Raw genomic sequence first — 23,683 nt, 5'->3', positions numbered from 1 at the left:
TTCACCTTGCACAACAGTGCGAATGTCCGGTTTATTTTTCTGGCACCACAGGCCAGAGACAAAGACATGGGAGGAGAGGGGTTCCTCAGCACTTTTTGAAGGCTGAGAAGCATGAAAATCACTACACTTGCAAATTTAAAATAAAATGACAGCTTAATTTTCATAAACCAAAATGATAACTTACATGGTGCCATCTAACAGAAGCTGTGAGGCCATTAGGCCGTGGAAACATTAAACAAAAGCAAAAATTACAGTAAACATTTCAAAAAAAAAACACTAAAAAATTTCAGCTGTCAATAAAACCTTGCTATACTGAGATATGACAATACGCCAAAAAATGCATATTCCGTCCTATCTCTTATTCTTGACCTCATGCAGCTATACAAAACTTATACAAAAATATACATTTGAGCCAACTTAAATTCTTACAAGATATGCATCATATTTACAATTCTACAGGCAGAATGCAGGATTTACACTTGGAGTCAGAACAGCTCTAAGTCAAAGAAAGGAACAACAGGCAGGTGAATTTCAAATGCTAAACAAGGAAATTTTGGCAGGCTTCCATTTTCCAATGCAATGAGAATGCTTGTAATAAATACAGTCCATTTTTCTTTTCTTGACAATACTGACGATAACTATGTAACAAACCTGCATCATGTTTCTGGTTCTTTTGAAGCAGCCTCGTCTACTTTGTGCACCCTTCTGATATGTGCCATAAGGTTGCACTTTTGAGTAAACTGGCTACCACAGGCATCACATTTGAAAGGCTTTGCACCTGTGTGCTTGATGAGATGCACAAACAAGGCATTATTTTGGTTGAAGGACTTGCTGCACAAGGTGCACTGGAAAGGTCGCTCCCCTGTGTGGATTCGCTCATGCCTCTTTAGCTGACTAGGCTTAGAGAATGCCTTTGGGCACTCCAAGCACTGGTGAAGCGCTTTTTTCCCCTTATCCTCTTTGCTCTTGTGTGATTCGAGATGCTCCTTCAGATGGCTTGCTCTCTTGTAGGACTTGCTACACAGGTCACAGACGTGGACTCTAGCACCATCACCATCATCCACTGGCTTCTTGCGTCTTTCCCCAGCAGCCTCGGTGATTATGCCAGGGGTTACAAAATCAGCTGCATCCATGACAGCGCTATCCATCAGGCTGCCCTCTGCTGCTGCCAGCTCATCAAGGCCCAGTTCAGCAGCAGCCACCTGTACATCAGGTATCTCCTCCTGGACTGTGCTGCTGGATCCTCCTTCTACCACTGTGAAAGTGACTGCTCCATCCTTGCCCTCAGACGCCACCAGGGGCAGTGACTGGTCCAGCACCGCTGAGCTGCTACCTGTGGCATCCTGCTGAATGAGAAATGATCCAGCATCCAACTGCTGTTCCAGATCTGCACCATTGGAGACTGTTGTTGACGGTGTGATGGAGATGTTAATGTTGCCCTGTTGCTGCAGCTGTTGTAGTTGCTGCAGAAAAGTTGCATCAATTTGCACTGTTTGTGTGGAAGGGTTAAGACCCGTGATCTGGATGCCTGGGGCCAGCTGCAGTTGGATCTCCTCCAAGATTCCCTCCGCATCAGGGGCCCCCTCCAGGATGGCCACTTGCGGAGCCTTATCTTCACGTGTCAGCATGCGGCTTCGGCGCCGCACACCTCCACTCTTGAAATGTGTGAGGATGTGACTCTTGCGGTGGCCAGATGTGCGAAAACGAAGGTCACAATGGGGACACTTGAAAGGGCGGGAACCTAAAAAAAAAAGCAACAGTCACAGTTTAGATATGATGTCACTGCTAAGTATCTTAAGAATGCGGTCGTAGTTTATACACTTTCTTTGCCATAAACAACGGCGTTACGCATCCGCAACACTGTGACCTTAAAGATTGCACAATGTTGTAAGCTTGCGAACTGCCTCGGCATAGATATTGCATCTAATACCTCACAGGTGATGAGGACGATGCAACCGTCTTGAGTTTGGATTTCACTATCATCGTCATCTGCCTGTGGGTTTCCGAGGATATTGCCAACATGACAATGCATTCTACTGCTATCACCACTATAGCCTCAAGGGAGGGAGGCAGGAAAACAAAGAAAAGAAGCCCGGAGGCAATGAGATAGGAGGCCAGCAGCAGTGCATGAGGTGGTGGGCTACACCAGCTTCCTCCGTACTACCCCCTTTCCCCCTCTCTTTCGTTGTGTCGGCAAGAGCGAGAAGAGAGTCCTCCAAACAGCATGAAAAGTGCCGTGCTGCCTTTAAGCATAGGCAGTGCACCGCATCTGGAGCCAATTTTTGTCAATGTAGCTCAAACTGCAGGCTGGCATGACTGGCTCAACAACGCTCCAGTCAACGCTCGTGTCAGCCTCATCCATGCTGCCCCAGATGGCATGACAGGCAACAAGCTTGCCACTATGATCACCTTCCCATTTCTGTCAACAAACAGACCTTTTTCTGTTGTAAATAAACCCAGCAGAAGACGATCGGGGCTCCCCAAGACACTTTAGACGAGCGAACTTCGGGAAAAGTCAGCGTGGTATTTGAATAGATGCCAGTGCAGACATATGATAAGAGTTCGTGGCCTGTATTTTTTAGCCATTCATTACCTGCTTGAAATGTAAAATTAATATTTCAAGAAGCTAGACAACCTACGTCAGCGGTGGTAGTGAGACCACAAATGAGCCTGTAAGCTTCCACTGTGCAAATCACTATAGTCAACAAGAAGTACGGAACAATGGGGAACCAGTTCCTGCTTTTCTGGAGAGTGCAACCATTGCAATCTAGTATGCAGAAGGTACTAGTGGAACCTGGCAGGCAAGGCCACCTATACTCAGCGAGCGGCGATCATGCACTCCACGTCAACTTTATCTTTCCAGTGGTCTGAGTATAATGAGTTGGATTCTCCAACGATAAGGACTCCACTGTAATCAGTTGAAACTGTAGCAACAAGCTGGGGGCACAAGATGTGGCAACGAAAAACCAACGGCATTAGATTAGTGGCCATGTTTTCTTATGAAAACATATGCTACTTGCATGCAGCATGACTGCACATTTAACAAACAAGCAAATTCAGAGCACACTCTTAATTCATGCAATGGAACATTTACAATCACCTTGCCCCAAGCAAGCTGGTGAACAAAAATGATACGTCAGAGACTCTATACTTTGTGCAGAAACACATCACCTGATATGCTCACTTGTATTCAACTAGCAATGCTTCGTATTGCTAGGGACTGACAACTGAATTTTAAAACCCCAATTTTTTTTCATCATAGTGGAAAGCACTGAGTCCAAGGAACCTGATTCTGCAATGCTTTTGTTAAAAACGCTGTAGAAGATTTTTACTGAGAATTTTTCGATTACTGGATATGCCCATTTTTATGTATACTGATGCTGGAAACCATGATCAGTGAGCACGATAGTGACCGCATGACGGGAAAAGTGATGAACTAAAAACAAATAGAGTTTCAGCTACCAGACGGAAATTAGACAGCTTTAGCCTAGTGTAGGGACCATTTGAGTTTCCACACAGCACAGTGACATACGCTTCGTAGACAACACTTTCTGTGAATCATGGTTAGTGCTTCAACAAAAAAATTTAAAACACTGTCGTGCCACCTAGTAACAAAAACTAAGAACACTTCACCAGCAATGCAAAGGAAGTGCTTTTCAGCAAAGGGGTGCAGTCGAGAGAGAGTAAATCGTAATAAAATATGGCAAATATTTCTCAAAGCAAATAATTCTATGTAGTTAACAGCATATACTGCTTTACCGAGGTGTGGCCACGTGGCGGGATACTGTAATAATGACTAAATTTCATCGCAAGATGCCGCATAGGCTTGTTACGCGATTTTCAATGCCAAGGTAAAATTATAAATCTTCATTTCTTCAATATTAAATGCTCGATCCTTACAAAATGACACACCCCCTTTTCATCTCCATGCAAATTGCACAAAACGTTTTGGTCAGCTGTTGGTCCATGTAAAGGGACATCGATGACCTTGGCCTGTATTGACACGGTACCGCGCTCTAATTCTGAAGAGACCACTCTCACAAACAACAGAGCTTTTATAAGCTACAAAAGACAAAAAAAAAAAAACGAAATACAGGCGTTGTCATCACCGGCCAGTTTCGCATGTAAAGGCATATGTCAACAAGGATGTTTGTGCATGAATGCCAGAGGCTCCACTACACAGCCATTCACTTAAAAATGATGGCGACTAGTCCTCTTCGGTAAGGACGTCACGAGTTGGAATCGACTGGCGGGAAGATTTTAAAATACAATTTTCTTAGCTATAAATGCATTTCTTGCTGCCGGACAAACGTCAGTGTAGCCAGAAGGAGCCAGAAAAACAATTTTTACGGACAGCAACAATTGGATGGAGTGTCCCCATCCAGTATCCCTTCAAGCTCTGGGGATAAGAAAAACTCCAGCCAACGTCAACAGCACTGAGGATTGGTTTGATCTTTTTTTTCCGATGAAGACGTGATTGATATATAATTGTTAGCAAGCAGTTACGCAAAAAGTCAATCTTCGATCATTTTATTTACAATTTTAACAAATAAAGTAGAATGACAAGTTTGAAAATTTCAGTCATCACCATTCTGCACAGAAATAAATTGTCTAAAAGCTAGCAAAACATGTTCCTGCAATATTGATGTATTTTTTGCCACTTGTAGTACAAAATGGTTTAAATTACACAGACATTGCAAGGGGCAGCAAATATGAGGATCAGGAACGAGAGGACAACACTACCCTAGCGATGAGCCGCCACGGTGGCTGAGTGGCTATGGCGCTCGGCTGCTGGTTCAAAAGACGCGGGTTCGATCCCGGCCGTGGCTGTCGAATTTCGATGGAGGCTAAATTCTAGAGGCCCGTGTACCGTGTGATGTCAGTGCACGTTAAAGAACCCCAGGTGGTCGAAATTTCCCGAGCCCTTCACTATGGCGTCCCTCATAGCCTGAGTCGCTGTGGGACATTAAACCCCCATAACCATAAACCTACCCTAGAGATGCCAGAAACGAGGTTGATTGGTGCCGCTTTTCTTTATAACCTGAATGAGCTCAGTGCGAACAGAATGGGCAAGGCTATAAGGAAAGAGACAACAATGGGACATAACTACGTCCCATTGTTCTCTCTTTCAGGATGTCCTCGTCCATTCTGTCCACACTTGGAGCATTCAAGTTACAAAGAGAACTACGTCATGCTCAGCGTTTAAGCCATGCGAGAGAGGCAAACATTTTGCTCAACAGTAAAAAAAAAAATTATTGCAACTTGCTTTTCAATAAGGGCAAATTCCACCGCATGCTTTGAAGTGGTGTTTCAAATCATGCAAGAGCTACACAGTGATGTGACTGGTGAAATCCGACTGGGAGCAATTTTTGGAGCACTAAAATTTCCAATCTGGAGCACTTTGGAGCAGAGCAAAGTCAATTCAGGAGCAGTCTGGAGCAAGAATATTTCCGATCTGGAGCATTTTGAAGTAATAAAACATCGATTTGGAAGCACTCTGGGGCATGTAGTTTTAGTTTCCAAATCTCTTGGGTAGACAAACAATGCTGCTGAAGTATGAGCGTGGTGTAAAGATGTGCTACATCATTGAGTTGGTGAATATTGGCAGAGTCATACCTGCAATGTCTTCAATTCTGTTCTATGCAGTATAGTTGAAGAGCACATACTCTGCATAACTCACAGGCGAAGTAGCTTAAATGAGCTGATGTGTGGCTCTCCACTTTTCATTATTCATTATTAAATCTGCTCCACTATAAAACCTCTCCAGTTATTTAGTAATGTCAGCCAGTTCTGTGACACTTGTGCTTTCCTCAGTAGAAAGCCATAAGTCTCATTGTCCCTATATCCTTGTGAGCCAGGCCAGTCAAGATCAGTCCCTCTGCTCATTGAAGCATTGCACTAACACTGCAGAATATATATCGCTTCATTGAAAAAAAAAATTGGCTGGGCTTAGCCAAGGTTAAGCCTGGATATCTCGAAGCGAAAAGGTTAGGTGATGCTTATGGTTTAGCTTATGGTTATGCTTTATGATTTAGCCTATGGTTATGCTTACGGTTTAGCTTATGGTTATGCCTTATGATTTAGCCTATGGATATGCTTATGGTTTAACTTTTCAGCCAACTCCCGTGGTAGCACTTCGGTATCGGTAGTATCACTCTCTTCTCCTTCCATGTTGAATGCGCATGCCTATTCTCTCGCAAGCGGTTATATAGTCGGCCTCCGTGATAAACGCGCGCTTGCGGCGAACGTCAAACGATGACACAGAGTGCGCGGCAGCGGCGAAAGGTCAGGCGACAGAGTCGGCGGCAGCCACCTGCACCATGCTTGACGTCACTCGTGCTCCGACATACGCCAGCTCGCGCGAAGCGTGGTGTTGACAAGCGTAGTGAAGCTTTTCGCTTAAAAAAAAAAATGATGCAGCGCCAGGATCATCACGTAGCACAACTGGAACGAATGGCAAAGTGCAGACGTAGCAACTCCATGCAGTTGTGCCCATTTATGATGAACTCTGACCTAGTGTGAATGAGATCGAAGCGGCAGTAAAATGCGCATTATGGCTAAGGCACTGAGTTTCGAATAAATCGGATGTTCCTGGAAACGGTGCTTGGTTGCAACGAAGACGCAGAGGCCAAAAGCCCGCGTGCGAGAACGCGCCGCGCAGCCATGATCTTCATCGCGAATGTATTACATGAGTGTCAAAAACTTGCCGCGCACAATGAGAAAATGACAGGCGATACACATGTGCGACAGAAAGCAGAAAAATATCCTCCATGCGAGCCCTGCATTGTCCTGTCTCACATGGACAAACGCTTGTGATCTTTGCCGCCGCAGCGCAAAAAACTGTTTCAAGCGGCCGCGGTGGCTCGAGTGGGCAGAGCGACGAGGTTCCAACAACATGAAAATTTTTCGCCTCACCACTCAATCGCTTGCATGTGAAGCTGCCTTTAGATGATAATCTTGTGCGACAGATGCTGAGTGGAGCGGCGCATGCTAACGAGTTTTCAACGCTTGTTGTTCTTCCCTTTGCCCCCACCGGAATTCCTGGCCTTAAACAGACATATGCCTTCAGCCTAAAGTGGATGGACGGATCGTGGCTCACAGCCGGTTTTGCCGTTGGGCACGCTGCCTGTGAGATTTTCACCAATGGACTTCACAAGGGTAACTGCCCGCACTGAGCGGGGCTTTTCCACAAGCTGCTTCTTGTCAGCGCTCACCAAATACTACATTCTGGCAGATGCGATGTACCGTTTGCACAAAATACGCCATATGTGCGTGCATTAATTATCCCACCAAATAACTTTTGCATCATGATTAAACGCAAGTTTCTATCATTTGACTATCTTTTACTATCCTAATTTGCTAAGCCTAATTAGCCAGCCAGTCAGAATCACGCCGGAGAAAGGTAGGCTCTAAAGACGCGCAAGCCTGAAGATGTCGATCAGCCTCCATCTCGACGCGTGCTGCTCGTGTTTTGTAAGCGAAAGAGAAACGGGCAGCGGCTTGAAAACGCATGCCAAACCTTCGCCGGACCAAAGGTGGCTCGCACATATATGGCATAAGAAGTACACGTTGGAAGCCCATGTTGCAATGTCAGTTTTTATTTACTGCAAACTTCAGGACATAAGAAATGGGTGACCGGTGACAGTTATGTTCATTGTAAGTGGGCTTCAACAGACCTTAACATTTTGAAACAGCGACGAGAACTATGGTTACGTCTGCCTGGATAGCCGGCGCATGGTGCCACCAAATTCGAAAGCGGCGAGTTTGGTGAAGTTTAGCACAACTTTTCCCATTTTTACTTTCCACATGCGCTAAGGAACCACTGATGCAGTGCCTCCTCCATGCCTTTGTAGGCACCATGCCGAATCCTTTTCCAGCCATCCTCCATAGCATGGACAGCACTAGCATGGCATGCGTTTTCAGTCATCTTGAGCGCGTTGCGGATAATGGTTGAAACCGTCGGCTGTGACAGGCTGTACTTGCGTACTAAGTTGCACACTTTTTCACCACCTCGGTGCTCCTTCAAAATGTTCCGCTTGGTTTCCAAAGATATTGCCGCTCGCTTTCTCTTCTGCCGCAGTTGATCCAGTAGAGCCACGCTGGCCGCGCTTCCTGAAGGAGAATTGTCCATTGTTGAACTCTGGGGAGGAATCCGATGGGCTTGCAGAACGAGCAGGACCGAGGCCGGTGATGGCAGATGATAAAAACCACGCTGGCAACGCATGTGCTTTGACGCTGTACGCTGCCCTCGGAACGTGCAGCTCGTGAAGCAGGAGCCAAAGAAAGTGGGAAAGTTGGGGCAGCCCAAGCTGAAGTGCCGTGACGCGTTTTCAACAGGCGGCGCACCCTCAGAATGGACTGCTCCCCGCGCGGATACAAAAGCAACAAAAGGAAGCGCCTCCCTACCCTCTCCACCTCTGCCCAGAGGAAAGTGCCCGTCTTTTCTCCTCTTCCGAGTCATACAAGCTTCTCCGGCTCACCCCATGCGCCTCGCCTCGTATGCATCCTCACGTCATCTTTTCACAGCCGCTGTGGCCGCTGTGCGGCTGGCTCCGCATACGCGCGCGTTTTTTGTGCCGTAAGCGTAGTTTGGCTGGCGTGGTAGCTGCGTTTGCGAGTTTTTTTTCTTTGAGGGTTGGCTCCAAATGACTAAATTTAATTGTTATAACCGACAATCTAGTATGATAGCATTGTTATAAGCGGTTTATTTTACCATAGAACACATTGCAAAGGTGACGGTGCCGCGGCTGTCCATTGCTATATCCGATATATTGTTAAAAGCGGTATTGTTATAAGTGGGTTTGACTGTATTTCATCAAAAATGGGCGCAAGAGCAGCGCAATTTAATCAGTGAAGGGACGGCAACCCTGGCGACCAGTACTAGGGAGCAGGGAGAGACTAGCACCTTCGCAGTGATAACGGAATCCACAAGAACCAAACGCCAAACACTTGTCAGGATGGCTTCCTCACACAGTACCACAAGCAAGAAGAACAAATGCCAACTAGGGTGGCTTTCTCGCATTACAACAATACCATGGCGTGGAAGATCGTAAGCCAGAACAAAAGCTATCACCATTTCCACCACCACCGTGACAGCCGACAGGAGCGCAGGGCGTTGAACCAGTATCAAAGAAGCAGTGTAAAATTTTAGTCACCATTATATGTTGGCTCTGCAAAATATATAGCAGTGCCACAAATAAATCCAAATAAGCTAATGCATCTGAAAGATCAAGAGTCTGAATTTTCGGCTAGCGACTGTACCATACGTCGCATCGGGTATATACATTTCATTATATGGACGCCTACAGTGCGAACTACTTCAACTGCTATACAAGCAGACAAAACTAAGGAGGAGAGCTGCTGGACCAGATGACACCATTTACGCAATGTAAAAAACTGTACACGGTTATCCAGCAATGTCTCGAAAAATGCTGAAAACAGGAAAGCTAAGCTTAGGCATTCTGGAAGTGATGCCATCGAGGACTAAATGTTTAGACAAAATCTAACTCTGCTCAAAGGATCAAGAGACAGCAATCAACCATGGCAACAGTTGCTTAAAACTGACTAATGGAACCCACCAATCAGATTTGGACTGACCAAGAAAACATGCATTTTCTGCTGCAGAGCAAAAGAGCTGCTAAAAAATAAACAGGTGAAAACTACCATCAGTATTTCAAATCAAACCATGTAGAGGACATTCAATTAGCTGAAAGATATGAATAGAGTTTTATAATATTTTCATCTGATAATTTTCAACATTAATGATAGTGAAACCTCGATTTAAAGAAGTTGGTAAAATCCCCAGTTTACTTCGTAACACCGAAATTTTTTCTACATCGAAATTCGTTTCCTAGCATAACAAACCGCCATAAATGTGATGTGGATCGCTCATAGTAAAAGCCTTTATTTGCACTGTTACGCACGTCTTGCTCATGATGCAAGCTTGCGAGCTGCCTCAGCCCATCTATTGCTCTGAGCACCTCACTGGGGAAGAGGGCAACGCACTCATCTTGAGTTTTGGTTTTGCTGTTATTGTCATCCTCTTGCGAGTGACCTGCGCAGACCGCCGACACACCAATGCGTTTCCGCGCTGCCACCGCTGCGACCTCGTGGGAAGCAGGTAGGGAAATGGAGGAAGGAAGGCCGCCGTCGCCGGCAGTAGCCATCCTCGCTACAGGCCACGCCATCTGCACCCTCCATTCCCCTCATCCTCTTTTCTTTCTCCATGTCGGCGAGACTGAGCAGTGTGTGCTCATGTCAACAAGCAATGAAAGGAAATCAGGCCCACCCCACTCCTTGTGTTTTCTCTCCTTAAGCAAGAGTGTGTCCTTTTGCACATATGTGCATCATTTGAGCAAGAAGCGAGATGGTCAGGTGTCAAGCACACAACAGGCTCCACAGCTGATGGGTGTGCCAACAGCACTAACATTTCCAGTCCTTTTATCAAGCTTTGGGAATCTGTAAATGCGATAAAAAGAGGAGCACTGCCTTTGAGCATAGGCAGTGTGCCACATTTGGTGTCTATTTCAGGCGGGATAGTAGAGCTGTGGGCAGCTGCACAGATGCTCATGCCAGCCTTACTCATACTAACGCAGATGGCATAGCTAGCGGTGTACTCCCAGCTATGATCATCATTTTATTTGAGTCGGTGTATAAACCTGGGTGGCATGCTCACTCTTACGTACATACTCTGATGTTCACTTTTGCATGCACTCCGCTCAATCACTCGCGCCAGCAGTACTATTTTTTGCAAGGTTCATTTCCAGCAAGCAATTAAATTTTGTTACATAGAAAGTACCGCAAAATGTACTTCGTTATATTAAAGCTAAAAATACATGATGTTTTATGAAACGAAGTTATGAAAACGGGAATATTTCATTAAATCGAGGATTCCGTTAAACTGAAGTTTGTTACATTGAGGTTTAAACGTACTACTTTTCCCTATTATAAAGTAGCCCAAGATGATGTGCCCTGCTTATGTTGTACTGTCTCATCACAGAAATTTTTTACCAATCTGATTAAGACTACAGTGAAATTTGGCCACTTGCTGACCACATCTGCCATGGGATATGACATCAAAATGGCCACCAGCAGTAATCATGCCACACAGGGAAGTGGCAGCAAAGATCTGGTGAGGGTAGCAGCATTACCAGCTCACCTGTGTGCAGCCGCATGTGCACCTTGAGGCTGCCCATGGTGGAGAAAAAGGAGGAGCAGATGTGGCAAGGGTAATTGCGCTCGCCTCGATGGGTGCGGCGGTGTGTGTCCAGTGTGGACTTGACCGTGAAGGACTTCTGGCAGATCTCACATGAGAAGGGTCGCTCACCCGTGTGGATGCGTACATGTCGCGCCAAGTCACTTGGCTTTCGAAAACTCTTGGGGCACATCTCACAACGGTTTGGATAGTCGGCAGCAGGCGGTTTTTCCCACTCCTGTGACTCCTGCAGCCACAAAATTAGGTGTCAAACATGTGGAAATGAATATGAAACATTTTTTGGTCCAGCCTCCTAACTGATAGAAAGACAAGCTATAGCACAACAAAAGTCACATGGGGGAATCAACACCATTTAGAGCACTGGTTCCTGTCAAGTTTAATAGCTTCACCTTCAGCATGTATGTTACCATAAAAACCGGAATATAGGTCGAACTTTTTTTCAAAAAAACCATGGCGAAAAGTAGACCCCCGCCTTATATACCGGTCATTGGCAGAAAAACTACGGAAGTCTTGCAACAATGGGCGGCTGAATTCAACAGCCTCCATCACCATCGCCATCAGCAGCAGCGCGGCGTTATAGTGCCTAGAATATCCTACTAGTGTGTCAAGTGGAGCGCTCTCCCAATGGGAGAGGGTGGCAGCGCGCGCGATGCCTTCCAACTTTGGCCGCGGGGGGCGCTGCTCGTCGTAAAGGTGCCGTCGCTGCCGGACATGCTGCAGTCGCTGCAGTTGCATTGGTCGTGCGCGATGCGGATTATAGCATTTTGATCGCAGCTACGCTTTTTTCCGTTGTTTTGTCCGTGCTGTTACATGTGAGGGAAAACCACAGCGACTAACGATGGTAAAGTCAAAGCATCAAGGCCGGGAAAAAACATGTTTCGTGCCGCTCTGTCGGAGTGGCTACCGGTCGAATCCGGGCAAGGCTTCCATGTTCCGTGTGTCCTCGGACCCAACACGGCTTGCGGAGTGGGAGCGGCTGATCAAAAGACAGGACCGCAAGTTGACTCCAGCGTGTGTTGTCTGCGAGAAACATTTTGAAGACTGCCACATCGAGAGACGGTGAACGGTGTCGTCAACGAGCTCGCAAGAGATAGACCACGTCTCATGCTCGATGTCATGCCAGCAGCATTTGACAACTATTCGAAATAGCTTCTGCCTAAGAAGACATTGAAAAGAAAAGTGGGGAACCTGTGTGACCAACCTGCCGCTAAAGGGCAAACGCGCGGTGCCGGTGCAGGCATCAGCCATGGACCGTCAAGCACGCTCGACGATGTTTCCGACGAGCCGGCAGCAACAGAGCAGCCAAGTGAGAACTCATGCCCGCAGCAGCAGATGGGTTGTATTGCTACTGAAGATCAGCATCCGTTGGACTCAATTTGTATCCCTGCAACCTGGACCAAAATATCTGAAGCACCTGCTGGCTCTGTAGCCTACGCACTTTATGGAGCGGAGAAAAACAACTTTGCCACTTTGTATATAGAAAGAATGGTAACATTTGGAAGCTTGATGCCAGAACGCAGCCTTTTGGTCGCTACAGTGTATTTTCTCGGAAAAGAACAAAGCAAGCACGTGGTTACAACAAGCTCTGTTTTTGATCTGTTTTTACTGTATTCCAGATTTGTAAATAAGAATCAATGATACAATCACCATTTTCTTTTGTTCCGTTACAAAGGGAAGCGCAAGCTCATACACACCTGCATAAGTTGTATGAAGCAAGCTGTGACTTGCAAATAAAACACATCAATAGTGAGACCTATTCCAACTGCTTGTGTTGATCGTCCCATGCGATCTTTGAAGACGGAACCCGTGGTGGGAAAGAGCGAGAGTGCCCTGCTTTTCTTTTACCTATATGCGACGCCATTCTGGGTTAGATGTTTTGCTCGCCATTGAGAATGGGGGCCATGACTCGTCTTTCCACCTGGACAGAGCTAGCCGAGCGCTCACTCAGCATGAAGGTGTATACGATATCCTTCACCCGCGATCTGCGATGTGTGGAACGCAATCGACTGGCCCCTAGTCGAATAAAATCTCGATGGAAGTTTCCATGTAGCAAAAATGAGTCCGGACCATACTCGATCATTCAATCACAACAACGTAATGCGGCCAACGCATCAGCTTCCGTTGCTTATTTCAAGTTGGGTACCTCGCTGAACATTAGGCAGTCAATATGACTTCTGCTTAAGTCCTTCCGCGGTTCACCACAAAGAATAAACAAATAAAAATTTAGCAAACTGGACCTGGTAGTACGTGTCAAATGCTTCGGCGAACGCTGTTTCAGTCCAGGATTTTCTCCTGGTAATGCCAGGCCGGTAAGATTGTCTGTAGCCAGTAGTGTTTTTATGCAAAAAGTGCTCTCAAAGCGTTCAGAGAAAGGCTTTCATAGTGAAAAGTGCAGCGCACCAACGCCAGACTTGCCACACCTACGCTGCCTCGGCAGCGAACGCAGCGTGGTGGCACCTTAGCGACTGGCAGCGCCACCATGCGGTGGCCGCAGGAAGGCATCACCGCAGCGGCCACGCGAGCGGGTGCCCTCGGCACACTAGCTAGTATATTCTAGGCAGTATAGTGGCGTGGTACCTCCAATTTGCGTTTTCGTTGTTGCAAAGCTATTCCGGTTAAAGGCTGCTTTTTCACATTTTGCTTCAAAATGAGCGGAACTCAACGGCAATTCACCGTCGCCTTCAAGAAAAACGCGACTGGGTACGCGGAAGCTCACGGCAACCTGGCGGCACAGCGCAAATTTGGAGTATATCTGAAAAGAGCATTTGGTACTGGTGGAGGCAGAAGATGCGTATTACAACTTGCAGCAAACAGAAGAAAACATCATTCCGTGGGCAGACCGCAGCGTATCCAGAATTGGAAGGAAAGGTTCCGGAGTTCGTCCAGGAGCTGCATGCAAGATCGCTGCCTGTGACTGCCAAATGCATCCGCGTGAAAGCGGCATAGATAACACGGAGCGGCGAAAGAAGCGAGAGTACGCACATGTGTACACATGCGCATACCTCGTTTGTTTTCGCCGCTCCATGCCGAGATGATAAGGTGCTGACAAACACACGGGTCCATGAGCTCGTGATACTGTTAAAAAATTGGCCGGGGTGTACATATGAGAAGCATTTAAATGAAAATAAATGCTGTCACCATTATGCAACCTGTTGAGCCGCATTTGTTTCAAGGTAAGGGTGACTTTTGGTACTTTTTCCATTGAAAAAGATTTTTTTCATTTTCAGAATTGGTTAGTTGGGGGGGTCGACCTATATTCCGGTCCGACCTATAGTCCGGTTTTTACGGTACTTATTTTCCATTTTACTAACTTTCCTGGCAGGTGACAGCTGCATGTCTATAATTAAGAGTTAGAAATGGTAAGAGTTAGAAATGGTGCCAGGCCTTGCATGTCACTTTGCATGACCTTTAACAGTCAATTTGTTACCTGAATTTAAATTAGCCGGTATTTAAATTACCTTTCAACAGAATGAAAGTGCATGCTTAGGTGAATTAACAGCCTCATAGGTGATAGATGTAGCTTGAATAATTAAAAAGCTAATCTGTCATTAATATTAAATTCACAACAGCATATTATCAAAACATTACTAATGTCTAATGGCTAGTCACAAATGCAGCAGTCTCAAATGCAGTGAATAGTCTCAAATGCACTGGTGTACAAGTCTGTGCTTTTTTTGCACATTGTGCAAAATATGTGCCGTATGCAGCAGCAAGGACATAGCCACAGTGATTGAGTGCAGCCCCAAAATTAAGCTTTGCATGTGTTTTTCTTTTCTTTTTCATGCCAAGACACTTCATGCACGTGACTTGAAAATAGTGTCTGAGCATAGTGTGCCCACACACTGAAAACTCTCTTCTTGGATAGATGTGCTCAAGCTCAGTGTAACAATTGGAGGTCCACCAGCAGTGTTAAGCTGTTTATCAGCCTGCATAATTGTGGCGGGCACCGTGCTCTATTGTACAGTTTTCCCCTACCCCCTGTTCTTTCTTACTATCCCTCCCTCCCTCCCTTTTCTTTCCACTCCCTGTCGCTGTCATTTCCACTCGCAGCAGCTCAGGGACTTGAGGCTATCAAAAATCTTTTCCTTCCATTTTGCATTTTATTTTGAAATAAACCACTAAGAAATTTTTAAAACTTAAATGACAGCAGGTGCACAAACTACACTGATGCTGGAATATTAGCTTAGCAGGCACGACACGCACATGCTAATTTGAAATACAGCGAAACCTTCCTCCAACGAATGCTGCTACAGTGAAAGCTCATTAATTCAAACCTCATTAATTAGAATTTCTGGGTAATTTGAACTGCGTGACTTGGTCCCTCCACGCTTCATTGGAGTCTATGTAAAATATAGCCCATGCAGCGAACAAAGCCATGCCTCCGTAGGGCTGCGTCACCTCTTTGGAGGAGATGTGGAGAAGGTAAAACAGCGTACGGGGTTGGGGGCCGGTTTAATTTGGAGGGGGGCTCTCTCTCCCTATTATGGTGACTGCAACTACACATGAACTTCCAAGACTTGTGCCCCGATTTTGCTTGTAAACGCAGATCTTGAAGGCTTCAGAAGCTTGCTGTGTTAGCTTTTGTTGTTTAGAAATGGATAACACAACCAGCAATGAGATATAGAAAAAGGGGCACGTCACTCCGTCTTTAGCACTCCGAATCCGAAACCACGTGGCCCTCCACAAAACCAAGACAAGTGCAAAACGAATGAATTGTAGTTTTCGCCACTGTTCCGTGTGCGTATTTTTTTCTAGTGGCCTTGGCATCACATTCCATGCAAGTTGCAGCCATAGCGGTCAACTTACGTGGTGAGCCACAGCGTAGTGGTTTAGAAGTGTCGTTTGTATGCGGTATTTGTTGCGCAAAAATGCTTCAAGAGAAGCTTCGAACCATGCGTGAAGCCGACGCCAGTGAGTTATCAAAACCCAAGATGTTGCCAAAAAGCACGCTCATTGGTTTGGTGGTTTATGACTCGGAGTCGGAAGGCTGGAAAATTGGGCACCGTACGTGTGGCTGTCCTGGCGACTTTTGCTTTTTGACCTAAACAGTCGCGCAACGTCCGCAACTTGAAAGGTGAATTTGGGAGTCGCCGAGGTTGTGCTATCGTTTTGGTAGAAAAGTGGCAGTCGCGCAATGTTCGTTCACTGCTCGATTTTCCGGCCTTGCGACCATGCTCACAGGTGGTCGCACGCCCTTCACGCCTCCAGTGCAGCCTTCTGCTATGGAAGTTCGGACAAGCTGAACACTGCCCACCTCTTGTTCAGTTTCGAAGGCAAAGAAGAGGCCTAACGATGAGTTCAGGCTTTTAAACAGGTGTCAGCCATTGCATTCCAGGCAAAAAATCAAAGGGTGATCCCTGAATATTTTAGAACAATAAAATAGGGCAACCTTACTACCAGGCTGCTTCCTGACCACAGTGTGCCGCATTTTCTGCTCACTTTCATTAGCTCAAACTTTGCCTAATTTGAACTACTTCAACATCCCTGTGAAATTCAAATTACTGAGCTTGAAGCATCTTTGATTTCATGTCAGCCAATAATATATTGTGATATAATTAACACCTATACACAATCAACAATTTTCAGAGTGGGGGTCTGCTTCAATGATGTTTTTTCAAAGCAGAATTGTATTTGAGAACTTTTTTTGTAATGTCGAACCCGGATATATCGAACTCAAAGGGGATCGCGAAATACCTAGTTTGATATATTGATATGATTCAATATGTAAAAAAATGGCAGTAGATAAGCTTGTCTGTAACCTAGAAGCAAGAATCCCTTGCATCCACGCTAGTGGCGCAGTTCTTGCAGGGACATGCTACCCACCGACTCCCTGGCAGTGCACTCATCACTAGGCGTTGCTATGCCTAACCTGCTTCGCACTGAAGCAGCAGCGGACAGTTCTTTGGGACAAACCACTGCATATCATAAGATGTCTAATCCTGTTACCAGTATGCTATAAATAGAACAATCACTCTTTAAAGTTCATGTACAGCTGGTTTCCGCAATTCCTTTGGCAGGGAAGCACACCAGGCCAGTGCTGCCCCGCAAGGCATTAGTTAAGTTGGCTTCACTGCATAACAGCGATATGGCGTGGAAAATGAGTACAAGAGATTGAAGATAACCGCTAAGCACACCCCACGTTCATCCCTAACATCGTTTCACAGCACTAACACTGCCAGCAGATGCAAAAAGCAAAATTTGAGCTCAATATAGTGCACGACTTTCCTATACTTTTACACAGGCCTTTCAAGAGGGTAATCTGTTTGTTCGATATAGCAAAAAATTCGAAATATCTGGGTTTGATATATCCGGGCTCGACTCTACAAGAAATAGAAGTTTATTTTCGAGTATTCAAGAGCCTGACAAGTTTAACACTCGCTGTTTAGATTGGTTTCACTATAAACAGCCACTGTAGTCAGTACAGTTAAACCTGGAAGTAACAAAACCTCCATATAGTGAATTCCTTAATATTATGAAGTTTCTCAATTCCCCAATGCCACCCCCCTTGGCATGTGCATTTGTGAACTCCCTGTAACAAAGGTGTTGCAGCATTCAACCTTGACATACTAAACTCACCACACCAACTATCCATTAACTAGTGCAGGATTACTTTAAATTTAGTAAAATTACGCAAAAGGTTAACGAGGTAAAATATGAACCACCATGAGAGGAACGTCTACAATTGCAACGAGTGAACGCAAATGACATATCGCGCTGTGCTTTAGCGTGATCGGCGCCTCTCCGCGGCAAATGCAGCAAAACAGTCCCCACAGCTTTCATTTTTGTAGCATTGCACTAAGTGGCACCACAAAAGTTAATGCCCAAAAGCAGCACAAAACAACATGACGTAGCAAAGAACGCACGAGACGAGCAGTGCGCACCCATCACCACTGCTCAGTGCGCAATTCTGGCACTGACGCGTAGCGAGAGCGGGGGGGGGGCACAGAGTGCTGGCAATGTGATTGTAAAATGTTTACGATCTCGAGGTAACAGGGGAGAGGTTTGCTGCGAACGGTTGCTTTTATTTTTTGTTTTCGTTTCCTTTCTGAACAGCCCTTTTGAGTTTTCACAGTGAAAACTGGATGTAAAGAAAACGTGGATGGAATGAAAAATTGCGGACTTTTATCGATTTCATTACATTCAGGTTTAACTGTACTAAGTTCAAATGAAACCACTGACTCCCCTTGCAAGTTGCAGACGTAAGGAGAGTGGGAGGAATGTAAAGCTACACTGAGGCTAAGCACATCACTACTGCCTGAAGCGAGGATTTAGGTTCCCACCATAGTCTCTGGGGGTCTCCACCTTGGACATGCAATGTCTTGTTCTGGCTTGTGTTGTCCGGACTATACTACACTGCACTAAATGATACGGCCCAGAATTTTCTGTGGTAGAAAATTTAAAATTTTGTGAATTAAGAACAAAGGCTCAGCAACATTCTGTGGAAAACCTAATATAAAAACAGATATGCCGCCACCGTCTGGAAGATGAAGTAATGAGCGTTAGCTGTTTGGTAGCGCCATCTATCGTCCATGCGATGTATTACCACGTGATTCGGCTACTTTTAAAACCGTACCTCACGGCGAACAGGTGCCTACCGCCTTGAGGTCGGATATTTTTGAACAATTTGGGCCGAAAAAGTATTTCGACTCTTTGGAGGGCCATTTTTCCTTGCCTCAAGGTGGTAGGTGCCCGGTGGCCATGAGGTATGCAGTTGTGATCTGCTGAGTGCTGTCGTCACGGCCGCCATGTTAAGCCTAACCATAACTAAATATTAACCTAATTAGGCAATATTGGTATCTAACATGTTCTACTCACCCAGCCCGTTACGACTATGCCGTTAGTTAGATCATGATGTCTTCGGTTAATTACAAGCAATTAAATATAAGCATAACCGTAACTAAGTATTAACTCCATTAGTTAATTTTGGTGTCAAACGTGCTCAACTCATCTAGAGAATTCCAAATATCTAATTCGTTTTATGATGACCTCATTAATTACTGAGTTATAAACAATTAAACATAGTCACGTGATTAGTTATTTATGACGTCACAAAATCAGTGACCTCAACAGTCACCAATGCGATATACTAATGTCACCAATCAACCACCAATTGGGTTGCTATATCGATTTACTATGGGGGCTGCCACCTCGAATCCCTTGGACTTAGAAAATTTCACGCCGAAGGGAGGTGGTAGCAGATCCCAAGAAATCGAGAAACGTGATGAATAAAACAAATTAGTCTTTAAGATTATTTCTGAAACACCTTTTACATATTTCAAATATGACTTCATTAAAACCAAAGGCAGCTGTTGCAATTCAATGCTCGACAGTGCTTGGCATTCTCTTTACTTGAAGAATGGGCCTTGTTCAACACAATGCTCTCGAAGTGATTGTATGACCTCCCTGATGCTTCTGTGCACAATTCCACACCTGCTGCAGTGACTGCGTCCATAAGCAGGACACAGCCCTGCAGAAGTTTGAAACCTACCTGTCGCTCACCCTTTTTTTTTTTCTGGATCACCCAATAACACAACAGAAGGAAACCCCAAGAATAGAAGGATGGAAGGTGGGCCTTACACAAAACTAAAAACATTTTTTTTTCTACTGCTAATATCGTTTTAGAAAGACAGCAGCATCATGACACTTCCCACAGAAGGGTGTGAACGCGATGTCACCAGAGTCACAGCACTTGACGTGCCAGTTTGCTAAGCAGATGGGAGAGCAGAAGGCATCAGCCAGACTTTGTTAATTACGAGTTTCTAGCTTTCAAGATAATTGAGATGATTAAATTAATCACACTCCCATCTTTTAGTTGTTCGTACTGATGTCTGCAGCAATAACATAAAAAAGAGACTGCGGCTGCTGACACACTTTCCGCAAAAGATGCTAAAATGTGCAACTTTTCACGGAATCACGGCAAACTAGAGGCCCTAGATGTACTGAACACCCAGAGTGGTTTGCACATGCCAGCTTGAGTTTTTCCAGATCCACAAAATTTTGCAATAAAAGCTTATGTTCTTACCCGATCTTTTTCAGCAGCAGTAGCAATGAGGGCTCTCTCCGAAACTGATAAAGTAGATTCCCTGGGATCCTTGCGTGCCAGTTCCCTTGACTGTTCATCTGTGAGTGTGACAAATTTACGTGACGTAGCAGAAACACTGGCTTTGTCTACCACATGCCCTGACGTTCTCTGAGATTCATCAACAGCAGCAGCTGGATCTGGGTCCACAGATGGCAGGTCGTCAGTTGGTTTTTCCTTGTCAGATGATTCTGAAAACCCAAAAAGGAAAGTGAGCGAATCTGTCAAAAAACATGCTTGACTAGCATGTTAGCCCTCAAAATGCGACTGTTTAAAAGTACCCCTTCCAAAAATGAAACTAGCAGCAAGTTTCCTGCACAACCTGACAGCTGGTCATACAGAAATCCAATTGTTTGAATGTGCTTGTGCTTTGTTATAAAAGCCTCACAGCTTTGCCAACATTTATATGAAGTGGAAGACTTGCCACCACTTTTATGAATTGCAAGAACATGAATATTTTCATTTGAATTTATCTGAACTACATGAACACCACGCATGAATGTCAGGACCCTCTTCAGGTTCGTTCACTCTTTAATTAGAAAAGACTGCAGTCTTTTATAGATCAAGAATTCTGGCGTTTCATGAATATTTCTGGCAGGCTATCTCTGCTTCCTTTTCTAACTTGTTACCTTTATTGCCTGGCAAACAATGCTGCGCCCCTGCATTACATTTCTGCAAATGATTTTTAAAGGGACTATGAAATGACATTTACCAAGGTTAAGAAAAGTGGACAAGCAATAGATATTACATACTCATCACCCGACCACAATAATTTTGGGCTAGCTTCATTAACACTAAAGATATCAGCAATTAAAAGTGACGCTCCTCCTTTTTTCCCCCCCTTAAATCACACACTGCAGTGCACCTGACCCGCGCGGTGGCTCAGTGGTTAGGGCGCTCGGCTACTGATCCGGAGTTCCCAGGTTCGAACCCGACCGCGGCGGCTGCGTTTTTATGGAGGCAAAACGCAAAAGACGCCCATGTGCTGTGCATTGTCAGTGCACGTTAAAGATCCCCAGGCGGTCGAAATTATTCCGGAGCCCTCCACTACGGCACCTCTTTCTTCCTTTCTTCTTTCACTCCCTTCTTTATCCCTTCCCTTACGGGCGGGCGCCATTCAGGTGTCCAACGATGTACGAGACAGATACTGCGCCATTTCCTTTCCCCAAAAACCAATTATTATTAGTGCACCCGAAAAAATAAAGCCAATTGGAGCTGTGCCCCACCGTAAATCACACGCATCAACACCAGGTTTGTTTACTTCCAGTAGCTGCACCCGCTTTCCCGCCCATTGGTGCAATAGCATGTGTACGTTTCACCACTGTCATCGCAAGTGCATGATGGAGCCAGCGCTCAAGGCGCGACTTCTGCAAGTGACCACTGCAATGGCCTTCAAACCCTACAGGCATGCTCTGTGTAGAAGCCCACTTCTGAACAGCGGCGACAGCAGCAACAACTCATCAGTGGTCTCACTGGACTCACTCAGCGCATGGGACCACTGGAGGCGGCGGCGCATACGTGCGATTCTCCTCCCCTTTAATACTTGGCCGCGCTAAGCAACAGTGGAGACAACTGCACACGACTGTCCCCTACGAGACGCGTGCCCGTGATGTCATGGCTGTCGTCGCTGCAGCAAATGGTAGTGTCTGGTGGCATGTCCCTCACCATGACATGACCAGTACTCATGACGCAAGCATTCTAGAAAAAAAAACAGTTCCAAAAATCGCCACTACGCAGTGATCACTTGACCCGCAAAATTTAAAAATCTCAGCTTTAAAATTAATAATAATTGGCTGGCTCCGTACCAAGGACTCAGACCTAGTGTGAATACTTAAAAGCATTCGTTCTACTTAAAATGAACACATTTGCTGACAATTTTCAAAAGCGTCATGTAGAACCTTTAAACTGTCCTTAAATGTTCAAAGCCAATGTTTGTCTTTCTTCTAATTTGAAATTCCCCTCCCTGGTAGTTCTCCTCTGCTGTCTATTTTATTTTGATTCCTGAAATAACCTTTTTGCTTTCCAGTGCACATACTTTTATTTCACTTCTAGACAGTAATTACTTAAAAAGCTTATACCATGACATTTTGCCTTCTCCCTTTACATTCAGCATGATCCGTCTGCACGCATGACAATCTCTAATGGCCTGCACTGGCTAGTAACTCACTTTGCGTTCTTATCATCTCACACAGTACTCACTTTATGACGCCTGTGTATATACCACATGGTCATCCTTGAATATTGATTCTTGGTTTTACGGCGGTTACCTTTTTATTTCTTGTGTTTGAATACTATCGATTCCTTCATTGGCTTCTTTTTGGAAACATATTCTATTCTGCAGCAGCGCAGCAGCTTTGAGTGTTGGGATCTGGTCCTAGCAGCAAGTGGTAATGGGCACAAGTGATATGTTAAAGCATGACAGAAAAGGGAGCATAGTGCAGAGAGTGCAGTCTTCACATGTATGTGACGGTACATGAAAATGCACCCAGAAAGCTTGAAAAAATACAAAACACATAATGGTCACAGAGTGCCAAATAGCTGAAGAAGAGGAAGGACCAAACCGAAATAAATGCTTATGTTGTCTCAGCCCTTTACTCTCCTTCGGCCATGAATACATACCAGCTCCCGTAACCATCCACTTCAAACAGCTCAGATGCGAGTATGGTAATACCTAGGTAATTCAATATTGGTTGGTCAAAATCTTGGGTTATTCAGAAGCTTTTCAGCAGTCTGAAAATTGACCATGAAAATTTTTCCAGCTAATTCGAGCATCAAATGCCCCATTGATAAGATTATTTGTCAAATTTAGTTGCGGGTTCCGACACTCTTGACATTACCAAAGTTACGTCAGTTCTGTGCCGCCGCTGCTCTCGGAGTAGAGCTTGGTCCTCAAGTAGGTCGCCACAACTAACATTTCTGGTTTGTTCGGTAATACTTTTACATCCCTTCTGATTTCAGCAATCAGAAGCTTTGGGCTTTGCTAAAGTTAGCTTTCCTAATACCAAGATGCAGTGCAAACACAGGTGAGCATAGTGAATTTTTTTTTTTCCTTATTAAAAGCTTTTAAGCAATGTGCATTGTAAAGCTATGAAAAATGTCGCAGAACAAAACTTCAAGACTGCGCCCAACGGTAAACATAAAGGTATGCCCAATTAGGAAGTTAAGCTGTCAACATGTTCGAAAACATAGCACACCCTTCATAACACACCTTAATGCTGCACATGCTGTGATGCTGAAGGTGGCGATTGTGGTGATAATCCGAAGTAGCATGCACGTTTGCACGAAGCACAGCAACTTCATGCCAGCCTCCACAGTCCCATGGTGTTTTACTGCCAACACTGTGGCGGCTTCTAGTGCGTTCTACACTCTACCACAAACCCAAAATGTTG

The 23,683-nt window shown here is 45.2% G+C and overlaps 1 protein-coding gene across 11 annotated transcripts in view; it reads right to left on the bottom strand.

Annotated features, from left to right (window-relative positions):
- LOC144113786 (uncharacterized) overlaps positions 1-23,683 on the bottom strand; it is a 102,052-nt gene continuing 78,369 nt past the window's right edge. For all 11 annotated transcript variants that reach the window (XM_077647102.1, XM_077647105.1, XM_077647106.1 and 8 more), the window contains 3 exons: positions 20,238-20,485; positions 11,159-11,441; positions 1-1,741 (listed from right to left, as the gene is read on the bottom strand). In XM_077647102.1, coding sequence (XP_077503228.1) covers positions 657-1,741; positions 11,159-11,441; positions 20,238-20,485 — 1,616 coding nt within the window. In that variant the 3' untranslated portion in view covers positions 1-656. The remainder of the gene's footprint in view (positions 1,742-11,158; positions 11,442-20,237; positions 20,486-23,683) is intronic.

The sequence above is a fragment of the Amblyomma americanum genome, chromosome 1 (assembly GCF_052857255.1).
Source record: "Amblyomma americanum isolate KBUSLIRL-KWMA chromosome 1, ASM5285725v1, whole genome shotgun sequence".
NCBI classification, from domain to species: domain Eukaryota; kingdom Metazoa; phylum Arthropoda; class Arachnida; order Ixodida; family Ixodidae; genus Amblyomma; species Amblyomma americanum.
Note: the sequence above shows the minus strand (reverse complement) of the source record. Positions and strands in the feature narration are given on the sequence as shown.